The 23,655-nt window shown below is 34.7% G+C and overlaps 2 protein-coding genes across 2 annotated transcripts in view; one reads left to right on the forward strand and one right to left on the reverse strand.

Annotated features, from left to right (window-relative positions):
* LOC147657017 (uncharacterized) overlaps positions 1-5,718 on the forward strand; it is a 94,902-nt gene extending 89,184 nt beyond the window's left edge. Inside the window, exon 4 of the mRNA XM_086911951.1 lies at positions 5,245-5,718. The gene's annotated coding sequence lies outside the window, so the exon portion shown is untranslated. The remainder of the gene's footprint in view (positions 1-5,244) is intronic.
* Positions 511-22,007, reverse strand: LOC105736001 (putative G protein-coupled receptor Mth-like 3). The gene is made up of 9 exons (XM_086911950.1): positions 21,435-22,007; positions 20,972-21,343; positions 11,843-12,107; positions 11,473-11,701; positions 7,733-7,938; positions 6,295-6,373; positions 3,373-3,551; positions 1,893-2,076; positions 511-1,688 (listed from the first exon to the last, which is right to left on the reverse strand). The coding sequence occupies exons 1-9, from the start codon at positions 21,690-21,692 to the stop codon at positions 1,358-1,360; spliced, it is 2,103 nt and encodes a 700-aa protein (XP_086768076.1). The 5' UTR covers positions 21,693-22,007; the 3' UTR covers positions 511-1,357.
* Positions 22,008-23,655: the final 1,648 nt, after the last annotated feature.

Raw genomic sequence — 23,655 nt, forward strand, 5'->3', positions numbered from 1 at the left:
AAAATGCGAGAATTCGACGCGTTTCCAGGTAATTGTCCCTCGGCCGGCCGTTTCACAGGAAAGTGTCGCGTGATTATTTTCCTTTGCCGTGGAAATAATCGACGGAGCCTCGTGGTTTCCTCGAAACCGGGGCGAGGGGTGTAAACCTTTCGGGAAAAAGCCGTTTATCGTGCGTGATTTAAGGCCGGTTTGAAAAAAAAAAAAAAAAAAAGAAACCCCAGCCAGCATTTCTCCGCCGCCGGTATATCCGCTTTTGTTAAAAAGCTAAAAACTAAAAGAGACGCCTCTTTTCGATTTTCTCTTCGATTGTATAACATCGGTATAATCGAGAATTGACACGAAGTGGAGATGACGATCAATCTTTTGAAATAATAGCAAGAGATGATAAAGGAGATAAAAAGAAAATGTAGTGTGATAAAGATAACTATAGGAATATTTGTAGAAAAAAGTTATATTAATGATATTTGAATAATTTTAATAGATGGGAGGGAGGGAGTAAAGACAAGAAGGTTTTATTTTTCTTCTTTTTATTATTATTATTATTTATATTGACAAATTTTTACACAGATATAAATATTTAAGCTCGGGTAACAATACGTAATAATTTGTTCGATTATAAGTTTATCGTATGCAAGGAAATAGCAACTTTGCCGTATAACGATAAGCTAAATGAGATTTTCTATCCGAGTGTGGAAAATTATAAACATCGTTTTATATATAAAACTTATGCGATAATTTTATACAAATATATATATATATAAAAATAAACGATTGATAATATTGATAAATTAAAAAAAAGTAAATGTACAATAGGCTTTTCATTCCCTGAGGTTTCGATCGGAAAATAGAGAAAAAGCTTTCTTCCCGGCTCCTCCTTTTGTACTCTCGATTTTCTACGAAAAGAAAAAAGAAAAAAGAAAAGAAAAGCGAAAGATCCTAACGTCAACTAACGTGGCAGTAAAATAGTAAAATTTTCGAGAGTGTTTGCGTAGAAAGAAAGCGATCCTAAAGTGAATCAAGATTAAAGAAAGTTCAAATTAAATCTAAAAAAAAAAAAAAAAAAGGATAAAACTTGATATGGAAATTAAAAAGGGAAAATTGCACGCACACCTTCTTTGGCATTTGGAAAATTTCAAAAAAAGTACGACACCTATGTGACTAGACTGTAAATATTTGTATATCTATCTAAAATAATATCTCCATCCTTTTCAACGGATTCTGAAATAACAAATTTACATAAACATTCACAGTGTATACGTGTATATCGGTGTATAAAAATGGCTCTGTGTAAAAAGAAAATATAATTTCTTTGGATCGATTAGCATTTCTATATAGATAGAATTTCAACGACGATCGATCAAGGTATCGAGCTAATCGCGAACGTGGACGTTAACGTGCTATTGCTCACGCTTTTCCTTATCTTGAATGGATCTTGAAGCGAGGGAGCAGTTTGACTAAACTTTTTTTTCTCGTCGAGGCCTAGCCGTTTCTTCAACGCCTCGCAAACCCGACGTTTAATCACGAACAGAATAAATATCAACAATCCTTGGAGACAATTGAATACGTCCGTCATGTAGAAAAATTCCTGCTCGTACACGAAGAAGGTGTACCTTCGTATCATTGACGAGATCATCTCTGTTATCCAGGGTATACCCATCACGATGAACAGCTTCACGTTCATGATGAATCTGGATTTCACAATCGCGTATGTTTCTAATTTTACTAATAATATTATTTTAATAATAATTTTAATTAAAATTATTTTAATAATAAATTAAGGTAAAGCGAGAACGAAGAAGTTAATATAATATAATTTGGGGATATAAAGTAATATTATAGCGATATTCGAAAAATTTCGATAAAAATGCATCGTATCTCAATTCGAAACTCACTTAGACTTGTTGGAGAGAAATTGTTTGTTCCTTGGATCTGACGAGTCCATGGTAACCTTCTTTATCTCTGCTTTCACCATGCTGTACTGTTTTGCCGTCAGGATGAAGAACACTATGTTTATTATCAGCTGGATCATGACCACACTTCTGAAGTAAAGAATCTCCCCGTGTCTTACTAAATTTGCTGTTAACAATAAAAATATTGTTAATAATAATAACGTTACGTGAATTTTTAAACCGATTTTAAAATTGTCCCGCGATATAAACGCGATGAATATTTACAGAGATCGAACAATCGATATCGTGGCTCGACAATAGAAAAGGGGAAGGAGGAACAAGGATTTAGGTCGACCTTTTACAAGAATATCCACGCCAATCAGTCTCAAACAGGCAGTGTACATGTGTGTACATGACGGTTCGACGTCGAGACTGGCAAAGCTAGTTTCAGCTCATCGTTATTGGAATTCGACGAGGGTACGTTGTGCACAAGGAAAAAGTTGTAAAAATTGCGTTAAAAAATCGAGTACGAGTGAATATATAAATTTCGCGAAGAAAAAGTGAAGAAGAATATATATATATATAAAAGAAAAATAACAACGATTTATAACAAAAGTTAAAAAACTAATCATTTGAATTATTTATTTATATTTCTCGTTCGAGTAATAAATAGATCGGAATTAATAAAAATAACGTAGAAAGATTTATACCGTTCAATAAGGAATATATGCTTGTATAAAGATCAAGTAAGGATAAAAAATATGATTGATTTTTTTCTAACAATAAATAAAAAAAATTGGGAATGATTCAAAATACACGATATACGTATTAATTTACAATATTAATTGTAAAAATTTTTTCATTATCTTGCTTATCAATTTATATTCGTATAAATAGTATTGTAAATTAATATATATATATATATATATATATTTGAAATTAAAAAATTTATAAACGATTATTGCACCAAACTATTAATAATATATCATTCTTGAACGGATTCTACGAACAATTATATTGATAAAAATCTTAAATTATTGAAGCAATATATTCTCGGAATTGCCAATCATCCTCGGAAATAAAACCGATAATTTACTCAAGATGCTATCTCAGTTTCAAAGGAATCGTTAGGAAATACCTATACCGTCCAATTTCGATAAAACTTGGATTATTTGATCGATTGACATCGTAGCCAAGTCGCCAAGTCGAGCAGGAAAACGCGAAAGTTTTATTAAAAATTGAGAGGAATTTGTATGCACTTGTTCCTTCTAACTGGATGATTTTTAAATTATCGCTTGGAAAATTTCTTTAATTATTGATCAACGAGAAAGAATCAATGGAAAAAGAGGGAAGCTAAACTGTATACAGGATCGATTAAATTTCGATATACGAATTTGAAATAATTTTTCGCGCAAATATAAATATTTAGAATTTTTACTTTTATAATTGCTCGAGTTAATCATTTTCAATGTCGATGACTTACTTTCGAACCAACAATTTTGCTTGTTAAAATGAGGGCGAAGATTCTCTGGCAGGATATGAACGTAATCGTCCAGAAATGCAAAGGCCGTGATAAATATTGGCAGACCCCACGCGTATAGACAATACGATAGAAACCTCTTGCCGTGTTTTCGTGGTCTGGTGAGATTACCCTGCAACCTCCTGGAAAAAGAATATCGATTTTTATTTAAAAATATCTACGTTTGAAATGTTCGACATGGCCATTTTTCTTTTTCTTCGACGAATAGAATATTTTCTTCCAATTTTTTATACAAAGAAATAATAAGGGTTTTCGATATCAGCAAAGTATTGAATTTAATCTCACTATATTTTTATATAAATTAGTCAACAAATTAAAATTTAAATCGACGAACACGCTAAATAAATTGCATAATAAACTAAAATTGGCGACAAGAGCAGTAAGCGTTTGAATAGATAATAGTCAGAAACGAGTTCCATTGTGTAAGAAGATGAATATTAAATCCGTAATTATTACTATAATCCATGAATGTCTCTGAAATCTTAATGTATCGCGAGAAATTTTAAAATATTAAAGATTCACAACATTAACAAGACATTATCAAATTCTATATCAAACTCAGCTCTACTTAATTTAATTAAAAAAACGCGAGGATTTAAAAATGTCATCTAGAAGATTTCTAATTTCAAATATCGATACAATAAACAGAACAGAGATCAACGCTTTATTATTATTTTCTTTTTTTAAACAAATCACACATTAGTTTGAAAACTAATGGACGCGTTAAATCTACAAAATTTGATTGACCAACGCGTAAACGAATCGAAATAATAATATTTCGTTTCCATATTGATACATTGGATGCCGAGGGGATCGAAGAATTTTTGGCATGAGACGAAACAGATGCGAAATGTAATTGTCGATTTATGACTCCTTTCAGTTAAATCGAATTGTTATGGTTCTTGGAATCGCGAACGTAGTGAATAAATGATTCTTACTTATCGTTATCCATTTATAAATGTGCCTTATCTTACATATCTCTTCGTGATTATTAAAAGAATTGATCGATAATTATTTTGAAAGGAATAAATTGTAATCAAACTTTCGGATTATTTTTATTATCTTTAAGAATTTAAACTGGAACTGAAATTTCGTTTTTATCAAAAATAAATTCCTTCCGATCGATGGCATTCGTAAAAAAAGAAAAAAAAAAAAAAAATTAAGTCGATTCACTAACACGAGAAATTCGCCCGACAAACAAAGAGTTATAGATGACGTGGCCATTGATCGGGATAAAGAAAGAGAATGAGAACATTATGAATGGAAGTTGGCAATTTTCGGGGAAACGTGGATGAAATAATTCGGCAAACGAGAAAAGCGGATGGTGCGAGGACAACGATTCTCAATTCACGTAGATCTATTTTCTCCGGTATATTTGTAAATCTAATGGCTAAGAAACACAAACTTCCTGCAGTCTGTTGAGATGAGAGATTATATTCGCGAGAACGTTCTCAGGAAACAATTGAAAGATTTATTTTATAAGAAATTATCCGATCGAAACTTCTTGAAAGTATTAACGTAATTAAAATTTTGCAAAGATAATTCTTCAGTTCGATCGAGAAGCGTTAAAAGAGGAAGACGCGAAAAGAAAAAGGAAAAAAATTACCGTTCAATCTGAAATTGGATCGTTTCTTAAGTTTCAGAAGTTTATTAGTATTTTTTTTAACGATGAATGCGAATTATTAAAAATTAATAAAAATTAATCGAATTAATAGGCTTTCTCTAAGGATAACGAAGAATTAATAATTAATGGATATAAATTTTTTTTTTCTTTAATCAATAAAATAACACAAATCATTTTTCGATCATTTTTAGATCAAGAATCGAGAAAATGGAAAGAAAGGAAAATAAGCTAGATTAATTCGAAGATCGACGATTAAACCGGAGCAATCTCGCAATTTCACGCCGCTTCGTACCGCATAATATCTCTGAACATTTCGCGAAGCGACAGCGCGGAATTAAATCAGTGGCTCGACGTTCGCCATTCGATCGAGAATTATAGCCGAGGGAGAGAGCCAAAAAGATATCTGTTTAGACGGAAAGAGATAGAGGATGAAGAGACGAAAAAGAAGAGATAAGAGTAAATTACGATAAAAAAAAAAATAAAAATAATTAAGAAAATAATGATAAAATATCGCGAAAAAATGATAACGAGAATTGCGTAGGCAATGAAAAATAACTTTATTGTACGATATTTAGTCTACGCTATATACGATACTATAAATCACATTATGAAAAGAAAAGAAAAAAAGAAAAGACGAATAAAAGTTGATTTGATTAGCCCACTAATATTGAGAAATTTATTCCAGTTACAAAATTTCATGTGAAATATCACGTGAACGACATTTTATCGTAATTTTAACAGGGGACAACGTAATTTGTAAATGAAATCTCGGTAAACATATTAGCGTGACGCGGATGGAAGGTAGACTGAATTATTGTTGTTCCATTGTTGGCGAACGTGACGATACTAGGGAATTAGTAACCGGAGAACAAAATGATATTCCTCAAATTACAGCCAAGATAGACTGGATCGGATAATTCCATCACTGTGAAACGATGTTTATCGACCGAGTTAGCGCACGGTGATTTTATCGATCGATCGTTCGATGATGGAGCAAAACTCGTTGTGGTGTGAGAATGGAAAGAGTGTGTTGTGCGTTGGTATTATTGGGTTTTATAAAATAGAGAAAAATTGGAAAAAAAAAAAAAAAAAATAGAATCTTCTTATTTGTATAGATATTTTTATAAAATTGATTTACGTGAAAATTTAATCAAATTTGAAAGAAGGGAAGAGAAAAAATAGGGGAAAATGTGAGAAGTTAGTCGAAACAACGTGTATAAAGATAGCTAGTAACATCTTACCCGAATGTTCGCCATATATCGAAGCACATGACGTTCAACCAGGAAAAAGCTGACAGGAAGGAGAAGAACAACAAGATTCCTGAAAATGAAGATAAATGATTCCTTATAATAGTTGTATATTTCATTAGTTGTATATTTTTGTATATTTTTTCTGTTGTCAATTAGCGATGTAGTTCCTTAAATATTTTTTTTAGTAACACAGTTTCGAACATTTATTTGCATTTTCTTTCGTCTTATCGAGTTTTATCCTTTTATCGAATTAATTAATTAAGTATACAAGTTTCGTATCGATGTAAATTTTAATATCGTATCTACGTTTTATCTTTATTTTTTTCGAATAAAACATTTTAAACGAGTTTTTTCAAAATGTGTAAAAATTTCAGATTCGAATTGTGAACGTTACGATGAATAGATACAATAGATGAGCTTTGATATTTACGGTGACATGTAATAGTTTTGTTATTGTTTGTTTGTTCTTTTCGTTCGTTATTGTTTTTTTTTTTTTTTTTTCATTTTTACGTCATCGATGTTTTTAATATGATTTCTATTTTTAGCTCTCGATTTCCCAATTTTATTCGATAGAGCATGGATGATATGGAAATTTTCAAACTTTCGTTTTTGTTTAAAATTGATATTACCGTGAAAAAGTGATTCAAATTCACTTTTTCAAAGAGAAGAGATAATTATTAGAAAATTAGATTTTTTTTATTTCTCTACAATTTTCTTAGATTAAAAAATTTCATTATTTTTCTCGTAACCGCTCTCTCGAACACATTAAATATTCAAATTCTTCCGTGACTTCGAAGACATTTACATTGCTTTCTTAACCGTAAGTTTTATAATTTTCACTTTCAGTTTTGAAGTTGAGATTAAATATAGAATTTTCTATTTATTTGTTATTCTATTTGACGTGAAAAATATATTCTTAAAAATCTCATTTGTAACGAAGATGATTATTTATTTATAATCGAGAAATTCGAAATATTATCGCGAAAAAAACGAATATATTAAAGGAAAAATACAAATTTAACGCAACTTCTCGTTCAATATCGAGTCAAAGTGATATTTTCAAAGGTGACTAAAGGAATTACACGGAACACTAGAATTCTGAAAATAACCCATGAAAATATCCAAGCATGATTGCATACAGGCCGATCGAATGCGTTGTATATTTATGAAATATGTACAAACCATTTTTACGTGAAATTAATAATTAAATTTTATCATCAACACTTATTTTGTTTAAAATAATAAACGATATGATTTCTTCCACACACGAGACAGATATTTCTTCGATAATCTGTTTGATAATTTTAAAATATCATTCTATTCTTATGCATATTCAACTTTTCCAAGTTGAACATTGCGCACCTTTAACTGTTATCTAACTGTATTTTAATTTGATTTAAGAAACAAATATATTATAAATCAGTAGTACCTATACAACAGAGTACATAACTCTGTTCAATATCCTTCAGCCAAGGCGATATAGAAATGCAAAAATATCCCACCATAAGACTAGCCACGTGGGACATTAGAGTTTTTCCATGCAGATTTTGAAGTACAGGCAGGCAAGCGTAAACGGTCAGAGTTAATAGTAAGCAAATGAAACTGATGCTTCCCAAGGTAGTGATAACTATAATCCTGAAAAAAGAAAACGAAGAATATTATATAATCCTACAAATCGTCGTGTGAAATTTTTATTCTTTGATATTATTTCTCGTATTTATCCATAATATAATTAAAATATTCATAAAGAATCTATTAAGAGATCTTTAAAGAATTTATAATAATCGAACTGTAGCAGAGATATATATATAAAACAATAACAAAAATATATATAATAACAGCATATTAATTAATTGCGAAATATTTTGACCAAATGTATCACATAAAATACATTAAATAAAATTAAAATAACGATTTAAGGGAAGGTGCCATTTTATACCGAAGAGCCGCAATCTCTTCCAATAGACGAACCCCTTTATTAATTCGCATCAGAATCCAATTATCGCGAGAATCTCACCGACTCGTTCTCACAACAAACTCACAATTTCGATTACAATTCGAGCGTACGTAATTCGTTAATTGGGACAGCTCATCTTCAGTTCGCGCCTTCTTGCAACTCTCTTCTTGCAAATCTACGAGGCAATGAATGTGAATGGAAAAAAACCGATTCGAAAGAGAGAGAAAGTAAAATCTCTTTGATAAAACGAATCGTCCGAACCCTTCTCGAAGGAGATGAAAATTTATCCCGCGGTTGCTTAAAGTAAGAGGAACATGGATACAAAGGAAATCACGCGCAAGTATCCACGTTATCACGGTCTAAGAATATAAATCGACTCATTCCGGCTCTACTTTCGCCCTCCATCTCGCTGTTAACAGGCTCGTTAACATTGGTTGATCTTTATTTATGCTTGAATTAAGGAAATTCCACAGTCGCGAAATCTGTCTAAACGAGCGGATCGATTTGACTTTTAATTTTAATTTTAATTTTTGGGGGAATTTTGAAGCGGTTCCCGTTTTTTACAACAACTTTGTGCTTTCTTAATTATTACGTACAAATTGAAAAATTTTATTCATCAAGATCTCTTATTCAGAAAATTCTTAGAAGAATGAATTTACCGAGAAAAGTATATATAATTGTTTAATTCTTCGAAAACTTTCAATTATTATGTTTTTGAACGTTGAACCGTTAGATTGAGTTTAAACGCTTTTACAAGAATTATAAAACTTGTGCAAAATGTTGGACCTTTTCTTTTGCACCATGTTGTATAATAAACGGTGAAATAAAATATATAGCGTAGTTAGTATTCGCGATTAGTCGCGATTAACAAGAGCGTAACTTTTACATGAAAGTAATTGCCGGGAAAATCCGCGAATAGCCTATGACGAGTCGCGGGAAAAGTTACAATTTTTTTTTTTTTTTTTCCTCCACTCCCGCAAGGAAACGACATTTTTACCATGCGAGTACCAAAGTTGTTTCTCTATGTGCATATCCAAAGAACGGAAAAAAATGTCAGAAGGAAATGTCAGAACGGATGCAAAATATCACGTGAAAATAGGAAACTTTTGCAAACAAACTGGATGTTGAGTTAAAAATTTTTTTTTTAAATTTATTAAGAGATACGTGCTTTTTTCGAATTCGAAAATCCAACATTTTTACCGCCATTTTTTTTTTTTTTATCATTACGTACAAATCCCAAAAATATCGCTTTTAAAAAAAGATGATTTTCTCGCATTTCTTGAAAATGTAACGTTTTCGAATCGAAGTTGCTCTGTCATTTTTACCATTTTTCACCAACAGATCTCAAAAATGTCGTGAATCGCTTTGGGAAAGGAAAAAATTCACGATCAAGCCACGAAGCTTCGCGGAAACGTTGATGGACAATGCTCGAATAGATCATGGATAAATAGCGAAAGGATAAAAACAAAAAAAGAAAAGAAGGAAAGAGATACACACACGTGTATTATAGGCGTACAGAGGAACGAACACGAACGTATAGCCACTTCGTTACGACTTGTCTCGGTGAATGGCCCTTCTTTCTATTCATCAGGCAAATGGACTTGTACCATTGTTATTTATTCTTCTGCTTGAAGATATACGAGCGTACACATTGTCCACATCACTGGCAAACAGCTTGGCTATCTGGCATTGATGCGGGCACAATACACGCTCCCGCGAAAGATGGCGGGTTTGAACGGTTTGACCAGCATCGGTCAACGCACAGTCCAATCTTTCATATCTATATAGTTTTTGAAATAATTCTCCCCCAATGACAACAAGAATTCGTAATTTCGAATCATTCCGATAACAAACTTAAAATAATCGCTAACGAGAGACTTGGAATCGGAAGATAATTTAGAAAGAAATTACAAGAATTTGTGTTAATTGGAGTGGTGATTTTCATCTTATTATTGAAATTTTATAACAATCGAAAATATATTTTTTTTAATTTTTGTTTAAAAATCGATACTGAGGAAAACAGAGAGGAATGGGCGCGAAAGTTTCGAAGTTAACTTCGATTCGTTTTCGCGAATCTCGACTGGCTTTATTTGTTTAAACTTTGCGAAATTAAACAAACGGATTCGTAGCAACAAAAAACACGGTTTAAAAGTTTCAACCGCGTCACGAATCGATGCGGACAAAAGAGGCGGGAAAGCGGCGGATTTTGAATTCGCGCGCGAATCTTTCTTTGGATCAAAATTCGACAATCGTACGATTTACAATTTTATATATATATATATTATGTCCCATAGAAAGAAATTCAAAAGAAATTCGTATATCTTTAATTGCACTATGTAGAGTAACATTTTGGAAGAATTTTGTTAAGCATACTCGAATATTTTTATCGTAAACTGCGCTGCGATGATTGTTCACGAGTCGAAAGATAGAGGTTAATGTTGGAGATGATGTTTAATCTCTTGCGTCGCGTATATTCCAGCGTATATTCCAGTAGAAGTTAATGGAATGCGAAACGCTTACGAAGCTTAGCAAGGAATAAATAAATAATAAAAGATAAAACACGTGAGTAGAGAAAGGAACGATTGCACTTTATATTTTGTAACGACTTGCACCTATTTTAACCGTGCGTAAATTACAGAAAATAAAGAATAAAAGGAATAACTTTATCGGAATGAAAATTTTTTTCGAAACGAAAAAAAGAAAGGCGGACGGAATGGGTAAATAAAGTAGCATTAACCCTGTTTTTTTCCCCCTCTCGCCTATATAGGATGGTTTCACATCACCGGTTATTTCACTGCGTGCTAATCGAGTAGCTGCTTTTTTTTTTCTTTTTCCTTTCATTTTTTTCCACTTCGCCAGCGATTTTACCAACCGGGGCTTAATTTATGTAATAACCGCGTTTAATTTATCGTGTAAAGAAGTAACTATACACGGAGACGTTTATCTTGAATTTCATATTTTTTTTTTTTTTCAACAAATATATTAGCAGAAATAAACAAGCATTTAAATCTTTTTCATTTTGATTTGATATTTTCTGATCCGTATCTATCGTGAGACAGTTTAACAGATATTTTTACTACTTCGTTATGAGGCTTGTAGAAAAATTGAATCAACAAATATATCAAATGAATAATATCAAATGAGTCGAATCTGTATGTAATTTACTATATAATACGATAGAATGCAATAACGTAAAACGAAACATCTCTCACCTGATGTTGTCTTGCAATGTTGTGTCGGGGAAGCAGATGAAGGCGTACAATTTTTCCTCATAATTGTCCTGTTGTCTGGAGATCACATCCAAACAGTAAATGTCTTGCGGCAAGTATAACTTGTCTGGCAATAGCTTCAACTCTCCTTCCGATGTCACTCCAAACAGGTTCTCCATGGGTTCGAGGTAGAATTCCGAACACTTAATCATTTTAAACATCACCCCGTATTCTTCGAGAAGAGGAGAAACAAACAAGAAAAAAGATATATAAATGCGCGAATAATAAAGGATGAAACGAAGAAGGAGAAAGTGGAAAATCGTGGTTTCTTTTCACGCGTTCCACGAGAAATCAAACATAACCTATCATATACCTGTGATATTTCGAGGTGTTCCAGTGATATTCGAAATCTCGTCGTAGAAATTCAACTCGTGTTTTTTATTCATTTCGCATAACGATTTAGTGCTCCCATGTTTGCAACACTTTTTCACACAGTTGTCTCCCCGGCACACGTGTTCGTCTCTACAGACACGAACAGCTATGCGCCGTCTCGACCGGAAATCCGGCGTTACCTCGAGACACGAGTTCCTCCCTGTGATTGTGAAACTCTCCATGATTTGGTTTTTCCACACGTTCACCTGGAAAATTACACGGAAATGCTTCGCATAGTCTGCGTAGAACTGCGAGAAGATTTACCGACCGAGCAAGCGGACCATCGGGTATACATTCCTGAAGCGCGGCAAATTCGAAACACTATGAAAATTGTTTCGACGTTCGCGCAAGAGGAAACTGGGTCCGGATGCTTGGTTGGAATATTCTTCGAAATATCTTCCTTGGATCCATGGATGGTGGCTTTTTCATGGTATGAAGAGGGATGGAAAGAAAAACGTTTCAGGAATTCTTGTAACGATATTACTGAGAATTTCTACATAAATGAATTGTAGCTGCGTCTCTTTTCGAGATTTAATGTAATTGTATTGTGTGCAGAAATTTGTTGGCATTTTGTTTATGACAGATCGTTAAATTAATTGAATTTAAGTGAATTTAATTTAGAATTTTCGAATTTAATTTTCTTCGCGATTCAATTACAATTTTTCCAAATTTATTTTCTCTCCTCTCTTTTCGAGTTTAATTTTAAAAAAACGTTATTCCATTAAAAAAATTTATTTTAAGGAATGCTCGAATATTTCGAGAATTGTGAAACATAATTTAATCACGATCTCTTAAAACTTATCCAGACGTATAGCATGTGAAACGAGCTACAATTGAACAAGTAGGTATCAGACAGAGAAAGAATTAATCGCAAGCATCGAAAAGATAAAGACCACCAAGTGATTGAAAAAAGAAACAGATGTCACGAATCGTAAACATGTAACGGAAATCATGGAAGGATGGAAAGATTCAAGCATGATTTACGAGGCTATTCTCGCGCCACATGACGAATGTGGTAATCCCGGTGTCATTTTCACCGAGCGCCAGACCTTTCTCTCTCTTTCTCTCTTCTCCTTCCCCTCCTCCCTTTTTCCCCGCCCTCCGCGTAACACAAAAATCTTATTTCCGCTCGTTATCTCGTTTTCAATAGACGACATCCCCGGCATCCCCCGATCGTTCACCTTTCGAAATAATGACATAGAAAACGAGATACGATGTCGTGTCGACGAGACGTTGTGTAATAGAGGTGTCGAACTTTTAAAAAAGCGAAAGAAATTTCATGGTCACTTCCTCCATTTATGAGGAATGATCGTTCCCTTTGACGCTACATCTTTACGATAAATTTTGCTCCTTTCCTTCGGGCAAGTAGTCGAAAAGTCGATGGAATTCTTGTCGAAATATTTTAAATAGAGCAAGCTCGAATTAATTCGATATTCTTTTCCAATTTTTTTTTTTTATTTATTATGATAATTATTTTTGCAATTGTATGCACGAAGAGTAAAATATTTAATTAGATTCTTCGTTCTTTTTTACACCTGTAAATTTCATTGCTATATTCCCATGAAATTTAATACAATCTCTTTCTTCATCAACTCCAAAAAACTTAAACTTCCAAAAAATTATGATTTCCAACATTAGAATTTTTTTTCTCTTCTCCTTAATAACTCCTCGACCCGAAAATTCGAGAATCGAAATTCCGTTTCCATCCCTCTTAAACGGGCGGGAACAAAAAAAAAAAATCAAAATTCAAATAAGAAGAAAAAAAAAAAGAAGAAAAAGAAAATCTCGCTGAGAGGGAAACGGTTTATGGAAACGGTAGGCATCGAGTGTGCAAGGACACGCTCGATTGGAATCAGAGGCCGTGTTCTATCCGTCCGCAATGCGGTCCTTGGTTTCACCGGCGGCGCATCGTTGCTACGCCATTGCACACCGGTGTCCCACCACGCCCCGTAGATTCCCAACCGATGAGCCGAATTTATTTACCACGTCGTTCGCTTTCGACAGACGATAGGATGGGAAGGGAGAGGAGACCAATCCGCGCCGCTGCGTGCAACAAGAGGATCGCCGATATTTATTGCCTATGATGAAAAAAAGAATTCGCACGAGGCGTCGTGATGAATTTCGATTGCATTCGAAGGGGCGAGGCAATCGATCGATTTAAGAGGTGTAATATCGTTAAGTTTTTTATTGGATTCGAAGCGGTGCAAGAGCGTGATTTCGAGCGGATTGAATAGAGGATTGAAAATTTGGTGGAGGGGGATAATTAGAATGGGTTAGTCCCGCGAGCAGTCCTTGCTTTTCCAATTTATAAACGTTGGAATGCATTGGTTGGACGGTTTCCCGCGCGGGAAATTTGAAACGAGGATGGATTATTTTTGGATTCGACGTGGCGCAAGAGCGAGATAAATGAAGAGAACACTTCGAATGTTCGATAGAGGGATAATTAAGTGTAATTAGAGTCAGTTAAAACCTCTTGTTGTTCGATCGGGGTTTTGGAAATTTTCCGGATTGAATGATTTCGCGCGTAGTAGGAGAGTTGAATGAGGATTTGTGCACCGAATTATTGGATTCGATGTGATGCAGGAGGCGAGATTTCGAGTGAGAAATTGTGAAATAAAGGATGATGTTTTGAATGTTTGATAGAGGTAATAATTGGAGGTAGAGTTAGAGCTAGAGTTAAAAGCTCTGAGTTTGTAAATGTTGAATAGATTTTGTACAATGTACGGAGATGTGTAGAAAATTGGGCAAGGATCGCTTAATTTTTAATAATTTAATAGTAATGTGTGTTTCGAGGAAGGAATTATGGATTAAAAAGATGTCTTTTTAAAAATAAAGATTTGCAACAAAGCGTTTAAAAGTAGCTGAGGTTATTAGCTATAGCGTTGAATAGTTTTGTGCAGTATATATATATATATAGGGATATGCGGAAAGTTATGGATGAAAGAGGTTATGCAAAGGGTTGCCTTAGGATAAAGGTTCGATAGGAAAGGGTAAACATTTTGAGGTGAACGTTGGGTAATGCTTTGTTGGTGTTACGTGTTTGACTAGTTTATTAGTTGTAATTTTATTGATAATTTCTGACGAACGAACAATGTACAACAATATGTTGATTTTAACTTTAAATTTGCGTTCATGGAAAAGTAACGTGCTTGTTCGATGAAACAAATATTGGATTGAATTTGAGTCTCGTTGATTTTAATTTAATTTCTTAACATTTTCTAATCGCTAGAATTGACAAAGAAACACACATACCGATTTCAAATACGAAATTTAAGAAATAGCCCGCGGAAAATTAAATAAAGTTACGTAAGAATAAGATCCTTTGAGATCCTTGTCCTCGTATTGTAATTGAAAATTTCCGTACGCGTTAATTTTCGACGAAACTTATTCGACAAAAAAAGGGGAAAAAGATATTTAAAAATTTAAAATAGTCTAAATTAGAGACATCTGTTAGAGAAAAAGTAAAAATCGTCGATGGAATGGCTATTTAAATTTACGAGATAGAAGGAAGAAGAAAAATCCGTAAAATCTGAAATTTCCACGTGCAAAAATTAGAAAAAACGCGAGATACTTTTACCGGTGCAAAGATTTGTCGGTAAAGATTTTTTCATCAACGATTAAACGAACGAGCGAGAGATAAGCCAACGTTTCACAAACTTCTCCTCGTTGTTTATTTCGGATAGGTAGGAATAGGAACGCAATAGGAGCATGCACCGCGACAAGAACGCGCAAAAATGGCGGCCGGAGTTTTTACAATCCGATCGAGGAGGACGATCAAATATTCTTTTTAGGAACAAGAAAGAATCGTAAATATTGGCCTTGTATAAATCTGTCTCCCTCTCGAAAACAGAGGGAGAAGAAAAAAAAACGGGCAAAAGTTTGAAAAATCCATATTTTCGCGAGAAAAGGTGGCCAGCACCTCAAACGAGATACATCGAGAGAAATGTAAACCGTGGTTCTTCTTCTCGTCACGATCGAGAGAATTATCGACGAGAAAGTTAAAGGAGAAGAACCCTCCTTTTTATCAAATTTTCGTGATCCGTCAAGGAGCTTAAAGTTATAGGGCACGAAGCATAAAGTTCAAATATCAAATCCGGCCGCTTTCTGGAAACCATCGAACCATACGCAGCAAAATAGCCGAGCAGGCATGAAGCGAAAAATAAAATTTGCCGGTCTAAAAACGTCGTATAAGATTCTTTGGTTTTGGATCCGTTCGATGACAGACAAGATAATCATCCACGTGATTCTGGGATGTTGGATGAACGTTTGAAGAAAAACCCTCTATAGCTCTTTAATCGAAACGATTCGAAGTAAATAATTTTCCAATATTTTTTTTAATATTCATAATCTCATGTTTTTTTTTTTTTTTTGTTATTGATTTATTAGGTCGATAGAAACGTTCGACGAGTATAGTATTCGAGTATAGTAAGATATTCATCATTGGTTTTTTCCAGGTCACTCGTTCATTCATTACGAAATTAAAGTGGAACATTGCGGGATTCGATTCATTCTGTAAAAATTTCCCTTGTTCTGGGAATAAAATTCTGGCTACGTGCCTAATCGCGCCGCTCACCCCATGGCGCGGAACGTGTCGAAGAGGCCGCATCTTTTCGGCTGATTCGCCATTTTGTGCTTGTTTCGCCACGCGGCTTACATACGAAATCTATCGAATCGAGTTACGTATCGATTCCGCGTCCTGATCTTTCGATAAAGAAGAAAAAAAGAAAAGAATGAAAAAAAGTAGAACGACACAATCGATACGTAATGAGATGTAATTAAAAAGTATTTTTCCATCGTGAAAGAGTGATAAATATTGATGATGCAACACGATACAAATTACAAATCCATCACGCTGCCTACCAGTTATCATCGCTCTGAATCTTCGTAAACGACGAAGATCCTTAAAAAAATTTTGTCCATAGAAGATTACCGATTAAGAAGCAATCGTTCTCAGGATTTTTCCTTTCGAGGAAAAAGAAAAAAAGAAGAAGAAGAAGAAGATACGCAAATCTGCGTTAGATAGCACAAGAGCGAATAGTCACAAGTGGAAAGAAGAAAAAAGAAGAAGAAACGAGAATGCAAGAACGTTGCACGGGGAATAAAAACTCGTTTATTCCGTCCCTGTTATATCGCGTGAAAACAGAGCGGATGATAAACGAACGTTCGAAAAGAAATGAGGGATCACGATGGGATCGGCTGGTCCCGCTCCGCTTCGATCCGAGATTAACGTCGTTTGTTTATTTGTAAAACTAACACGCGCGTGATTTCATAGTTTACGTGCACAGGCGAGATAGATAAACGAGAGAGGCACACTCTCGTACGTATGAATGGAGGAAAGCCGAGCAGATGATCCGAGCGTATGAATAGCCGCGACGACAACCGGTTCTCTCGATCTCTGCCCACTCGTTCGGGAGGAAACGAGACGCGAAAGACGATAGTAGGTCGTGGAATCAATTACTCGATTACCTATGTACGTGCAACGTTTCGAGGCTAAGCTTTGTCCATAAATTGTTGAAGATTGGTAAGATTGGCGAGCAATTAAATTTGCATTCTTTTTTTTTCTTTTTAATCACGATTGAAAATCGTGGGATAAGAATCGTGGGTTTTTTTTTTTGAAAAGAGCTATTTACGCAGATTAAGGATTCGATAGGAGATGCAATTGAAGCTGGACTCATTTGATATTGCGACTAGGGAAAACAAAGATCGTTATTTATACTCGTAATAACGATATCTCTTTTTTATCGATCGAGAAATAATAAATAATTTTCGATAGAAAATATTTAATATCGTTGACGCCGTTTGATAATAGGATAAAAGAGAGCGAGAGGTCATTAATCTTTTTTATTTAAAATATATTGTGCATAATAACTTGATAGATGTCTGACATTGAGATAGATTTCGTAGTGTTTTCTTCGATCGTGTTTTAAACGTATGTAAATTTTACGATGATAGAGATTCTCTCTCCTTGGAGAATCACCTTGGCTCGGACGCGAACGTGTTAATCATCGAGATAAGATGTTTGGATAATCGTATAATCGAAGTTTCGTTACACCACATTATTTTATGCGATACAGATGTGACTAATATAAGAATCTCATGCGATCCCACGGACTAATTTAATAGTTTCTCTCTAGTTTTCTGAAGAGTAATTGGATCTCAACCTTTCTCCCCCGTCGCGCTAAATTACGCTAATGCGAGAAGAAATAGAGAAGCAAGGGAATAATAAAACGACACGACGGTGTAAAACTTAGATCTAGCTAATTTTATACGTTTCTTTCTTCCTTCCTCTCCTCCCCACCCCACTCCCCCTCCCTCCTCCCTCTCCCCTCTTCCCCTTTTTAATACTTAATTTAATTAATTTAATTAAAGAATTGACGAGATACAAAGGTTTTATATAACGCAATTGAGATCAAATCGTTAACAACTTTATTATAATTTCGCGTGTAATATATAATTTTGCCCGTCGTACGTAACAGATGTACGTATGTATGAACGGATATGTATGGTGGAATAATTGATTAGTAATTTTGGATCGTGTCATTCTCATTTACGTAACAGGTTTTATATATATATATATGTATAACACGGTTTAAATATAGATTATAGAAAACTATAATTATTGGACTGTGTCCATATTAATACGGAAGTATTAAATTTCTGAAATGCTAAATGAAGATAAACACGCGTGACCATCTTTTGAATTTGAGAAAAGAATAAACGCAGGAATAAATTCGACGAGGAGGGACGTAGAGGGATTCTTTTACTTTTTTCTTTTTTTTTTCAATTTATAAAATGGTACATTCGTAAATTGTAATCGAACGAAAACTTGTCATGCGTGGAAAGTAAATAAAACGTATCAATGAAGGATAAACAGGAATTTATTAGCATATTCATGAAGATAACGCGAAACAAAAGAATTTCTCACGCGGGAAACAGCAAACGCGAGTGGAAATCTTTCGAACTGTAAATCTTATGTAATTGTAATCGTCAAGTTGTTGGAGTATTAAGGAGGGAAGGGAAGAAAGAACAATCGAAAAAAAATTGAAAAATATTGCGCGATATCGAGAATGTGCGTCATTCCAACGAAAATATTTTCTTTTTCTTTTTCGATAAATATATTCGATATATATATCGTTTTTCCATAAAACGAATTAGTTTTCTCCTCGACTCCACTTTTAGACAGACTTCCATAAATTGTTGTATGCTCTTGTATGGAGAACACGTGATACTCGATGTTTTTCCCTTTCGTTTATGTTTCGTTTTTTGGGGAGGAGAGGAAGGGGGGACGTCTAAAAAGGGAAGACAAGCGAAGGATCGTGAAACTCGTTCTCTCATCAATCCTCGAATTGAACGTATACGTGTCTTGATACCGACTTTTCGTGTTTGTTTCTCAAATTATTATACATTTTACAAGGAAGAGAAAAATTTTTAAATTTATTTTTCTCTGCAATAAATATTGCTGTCTGCTTCGAAATATTTGAATAAAATCGATTTTATTTCGGTGCTATTTTTAATCTATTCTATTTACTTTGTATAGTGTTATTCTTAATTCTAATTTAAATATCTCACATTGATATGTTACTGCATATTTAAATTCTAATAATTGGAAAAATCACTTATAAAAAAAATTAATCGTTAGAAGTACGTTACGAACGATACGATCAAATATTAAACTAACATGACAAATAAGAATGTCCCCCTAAAGACAACGATAATAACTTTATAAATAGAATAAAAGTGAAATAAATAGTAATAGAGAGTAATTAACGAGAACATACGTGTAAATAATAAACGTGTACTCGACGAAAACACGTACTATTATTTGGCCAACCATTGTTAAGATTTATTTCTTTTCTTCGAATAATTTATCTTCCCAAGATCGATCGATAAATTTATTTTTATATTCTCATTGTTACAATCATTCGAAAACAATTTGAATCATTCTACAAATCTAATGGAAAAAATTGTATAGATGAAATAAGGGGAAAGGAATCGAATAAATATGCATGTTATCTAACAAGAGGAAAACTTAACAACAACAAAAAGACAATGCTGAATTTAAGCTTTTCAAGTCTTCTAATAATTTTAAAAATTCCTATTGCTGCCACGATCTTCATTAATCTTTTGTAATCAATCGAAAACAATTGAATCTTTCTACAAAATAATACATGTAAAAAAGCCTAATCTAAATCTAAACGTGGAACAATGTTAAATGTAAATTTTGAATTTAAAATTTCAGAAATTTTAAAGATTTCAGAATTTTACCTTTTATGTTTTTAATCTTAATTAAATTTAATTTTTCTGAACAACGTGAAATGAAATAAACACGCTATTCGTGTTTAAAAAATTAATATATATATATATACACTTCTGATTAAAGCGACGCAACGATCTTTTTTATCTTTTTTTTTTACATCCTAGAACATTAACAAAACACGAATCAATTGTGATAAAATTTCACAACAGTTTCTTCCTTTAATTTCTCGCTCTTCGAGAAAATTAAGAATAGAAACTGTGTATGTAAATTGTCTCATCGAATCTAACCAACGGTTCAGTCACTCATTCGTTTTAACTAGTTACATTTAATTTACCACGAATCGCGCAGCACGAGGAAGATAGGAATTTCTCATTAAAATGGCCAAGTCACGTTTTTTTTTTCTTTTCTTTTTTTTTTTTTTTTTTATCGCGTCTAAACGATCTGATTTTCCAAATTGCTCGCAGAGAAGAATTCTTCGAATCGTTCCGTAATTCAACGGAATAAATAAAATAAATCGTAAAACCTAAATAGAGTTTATAACGTGTAATAAATAGAAATATTTGTCGACGATATATAATATATATCGTTTTCATGATTTCCAAAAAAAACTTCTTTCTTAACTTTTTTAACAAATTTTAATCTTATCCGCAAAAATATATCACAGAAGGAGGAAATACTGCGAGTGAATATACAAAAATAATTAGAACGTCTCGTCAACATTTTCATGCAAATAACAACCTCGTTTATCGTGCTCGTTAAAATTCTCGATGCTCGCCTCGGTTAACGAGATCGAATGAAATAAAATATGCTCACCTTTAAAGATTCATCGAGGATGGTGACGTCCGCTGCATCGATTTCATAAGTAAACATAGCGGTCGAGGTTGGGCATTTAAGCAACCGTTTACCGATCGAGACTATGTCTATATTCCGAGAGCGCAGCTCGTCTTTCGGGAATAACGTTAAAAAATCATCTTCGTTCATAGACGATTCGCAGGTCCCTCTGGTTAAGTTAAAAACCTGGTTGTTCGAGCAGCATCTAGTAATATTTAAGAATCGCGGTTTTGGCAAGAATTCGGAAGAAAGTTGCCCCATCTTGTTTCTGTCCTCGTTCGATTCACAGTGCACGAGTATCGGTACGTTCAGAGGTGTGGATTGTTCGTGCAGAATTTCGATACAGAACGGCTTCTGTGAATACGAAAAAAAAAAAAAAAAAAAAAAAAAAGATCGTAAAATCTGCAAAATCGAGAGAGTTAAAAAACTCGTCGCGTGAATATACCTGTACGAAATTCGTAAAGTTGAATTGATTGAGCGGCGTCGTGGTGATGTACTCGGGTTGGTCGCAAATAATAGGATATCCATTATCCTCGTTGAAATCGACGAAGGAAAGTTCGGTGGCATCGGAAGGTGTTGGAAAACAGTTCACCACTTGCAAATTCGACGTGAAAACTCCACCGGAGGGGCAGCATTTGTTGAACGCATAAGAAACATCGATCAACAATAAAACGATCATAAAATGTCTCGTCGTCGTCATCATCGTGAATAATCTTGGAATTTTTTCGAAACGAATTCGACCCGAATAAACTATTTCACCTTTCGCGTCTCGAAAAATCAGAAGGAGACGCTTTTACACTTCTTGGATCGAAACGAGATACCGGTAGTAGAGGGTTAAATTTCTCTTCCTTCGATGAACAATAACCCGATAATGGACACGGGTATCCGTGACGAAGAGGCACTGCACAATGTATAATATCGCCAGTTTATTTCATTATATTATTATCAAACGTCGAATTGGAAAAAATTGGGAATGAACGAGAGAGAGTGAAGATCACGACGGATCACGAGTTTCTACATGTTGATTCTGCTCTTGAAAAAAGTTTGACTCATGCACTTAGGCTTCGATCCTCGTGCCGTATGCATAGATCTTCCAAGAATTCGCCGTTCTACGATTATACTTCACCTCGATTTATTCCTTTACCACTTTATTTATTTCGTTTGTTCGTTGAACATGAAAGAGACTCGCGAGCGATTTTAATACTTTCGCATTTGAAGAAACTTGTGTGTATATATATATACATATAAACGTTAAAGAATTTAAAGCCTCTTAAACGATAATTGGAGAAAAGCAAATTGGGAATCAAGCGTGAACGAGGAGATTTTTCCAAGAGGTTTCGTATTTGTATATGTTCGAAAACGTTTTGTCGTCTGTGTGCAGGATTGATAAGGCACAGTTATAAATACTTAACGCGCGCGATCGATATCGTTGCTCGTTACTCTACCCCATCCAATTCTATTCCCACAGGTAATCTTCAAGCGATTCAACGTAAGCTCGTCTCTGGTCGATTAAATCGTCGCTTTCGTTGCATAATGCAGCGCGATGCAACGCACGCAATCGCATCGACGCAGATAATCTCTGGAGGGAGACCGGACAATTACGAAGGAGCTATCTTCTGCTCGAAATTAGCGCGGCGTTACTCGTTGAAAAGTAATCGTTATGGCTCGGCCGTGGTTCCAAAATCCGAAAATTTTCCCTCGATTTCTCCTCGATCGTCGTCGATCGAAAGTTTACTCCGGCCGATAAGCTGTTGCAACTTTTTTTTAATTTAATTTCTCAACCTCACCTTTCTCACTTAGATCAATCTCTGAAGATTCGGATCTCTAAGAATTATCAGAAGCAAACGTTCCTTCTCTAAATGGTTTTGTTACGAGAAATATAACAACTCGTGAATAATCGTTAAAGATTCGCACTCAACTCGAAGCTTCGAACTACACTTTTCCTTCTCTCCACTTTCCACTCTCCCCTCCCCCCTCCCTCCCTCCTTTTAATCACGACTATTCCACCACCTTTTAAACCGCGAGACCCTTCCACCTCGCTAGGTGTACAATTTATTTACGACCAGACACCTTCTCTTCTTCCCTCCCCAGAAGCAAGGATCAAATCGAAGGATTATTAGGAACGAAACAACGCGTCCAATCTCACTTTCGTTCACCGCTCCTCCGAACTCGCGACACTCTTTCTCCCCGAATCGATCCGCGAATCCTACAAAGTTTCTCCATCCAACTCGATCCCTTCATCCCCCGACAAGCTTCTTCCACGCCACTTTTTTTCTTCTTTATTGAGGATCCCCTCGATTCGAACGCCACTTGTCACCCCCGCGGAGCCTTCTGCCTTGTCTGCCAGCAGGTAAACAGAGAGGTGGACAGTGGGAGAGCCTCCCTCTACGCGCGAGTAAATTGAATTTGGAAATGTCGCGACACGAAGATACGCTGGTTTCGCGGAATTGGAGCGATCGGCGTGCGAGGCGGCGAACACGGACGCAGAAACGCGACTGTACGTTCGCCACGAGCGGAGATCGGAGCGAAATTCGACTAGGCTTGGCCGTGGGAGAGCATAATGACAAGAAGACACACGACGCGCCTCTTTCTCTCCCTTCTCCGCTCCGGCCACGTGTTTTTCTTCTTCTTTTTTCTCCCCTCGCGTTCGTTTATTTTTTCCTCCT

The sequence above is a fragment of the Apis florea genome, unplaced genomic scaffold, assembly GCF_048593485.1.
Source record: "Apis florea isolate Af1SG1 unplaced genomic scaffold, ASM4859348v1 contig_3367_pilon, whole genome shotgun sequence".
In the NCBI taxonomy this organism is placed as follows: domain Eukaryota; kingdom Metazoa; phylum Arthropoda; class Insecta; order Hymenoptera; family Apidae; genus Apis; species Apis florea.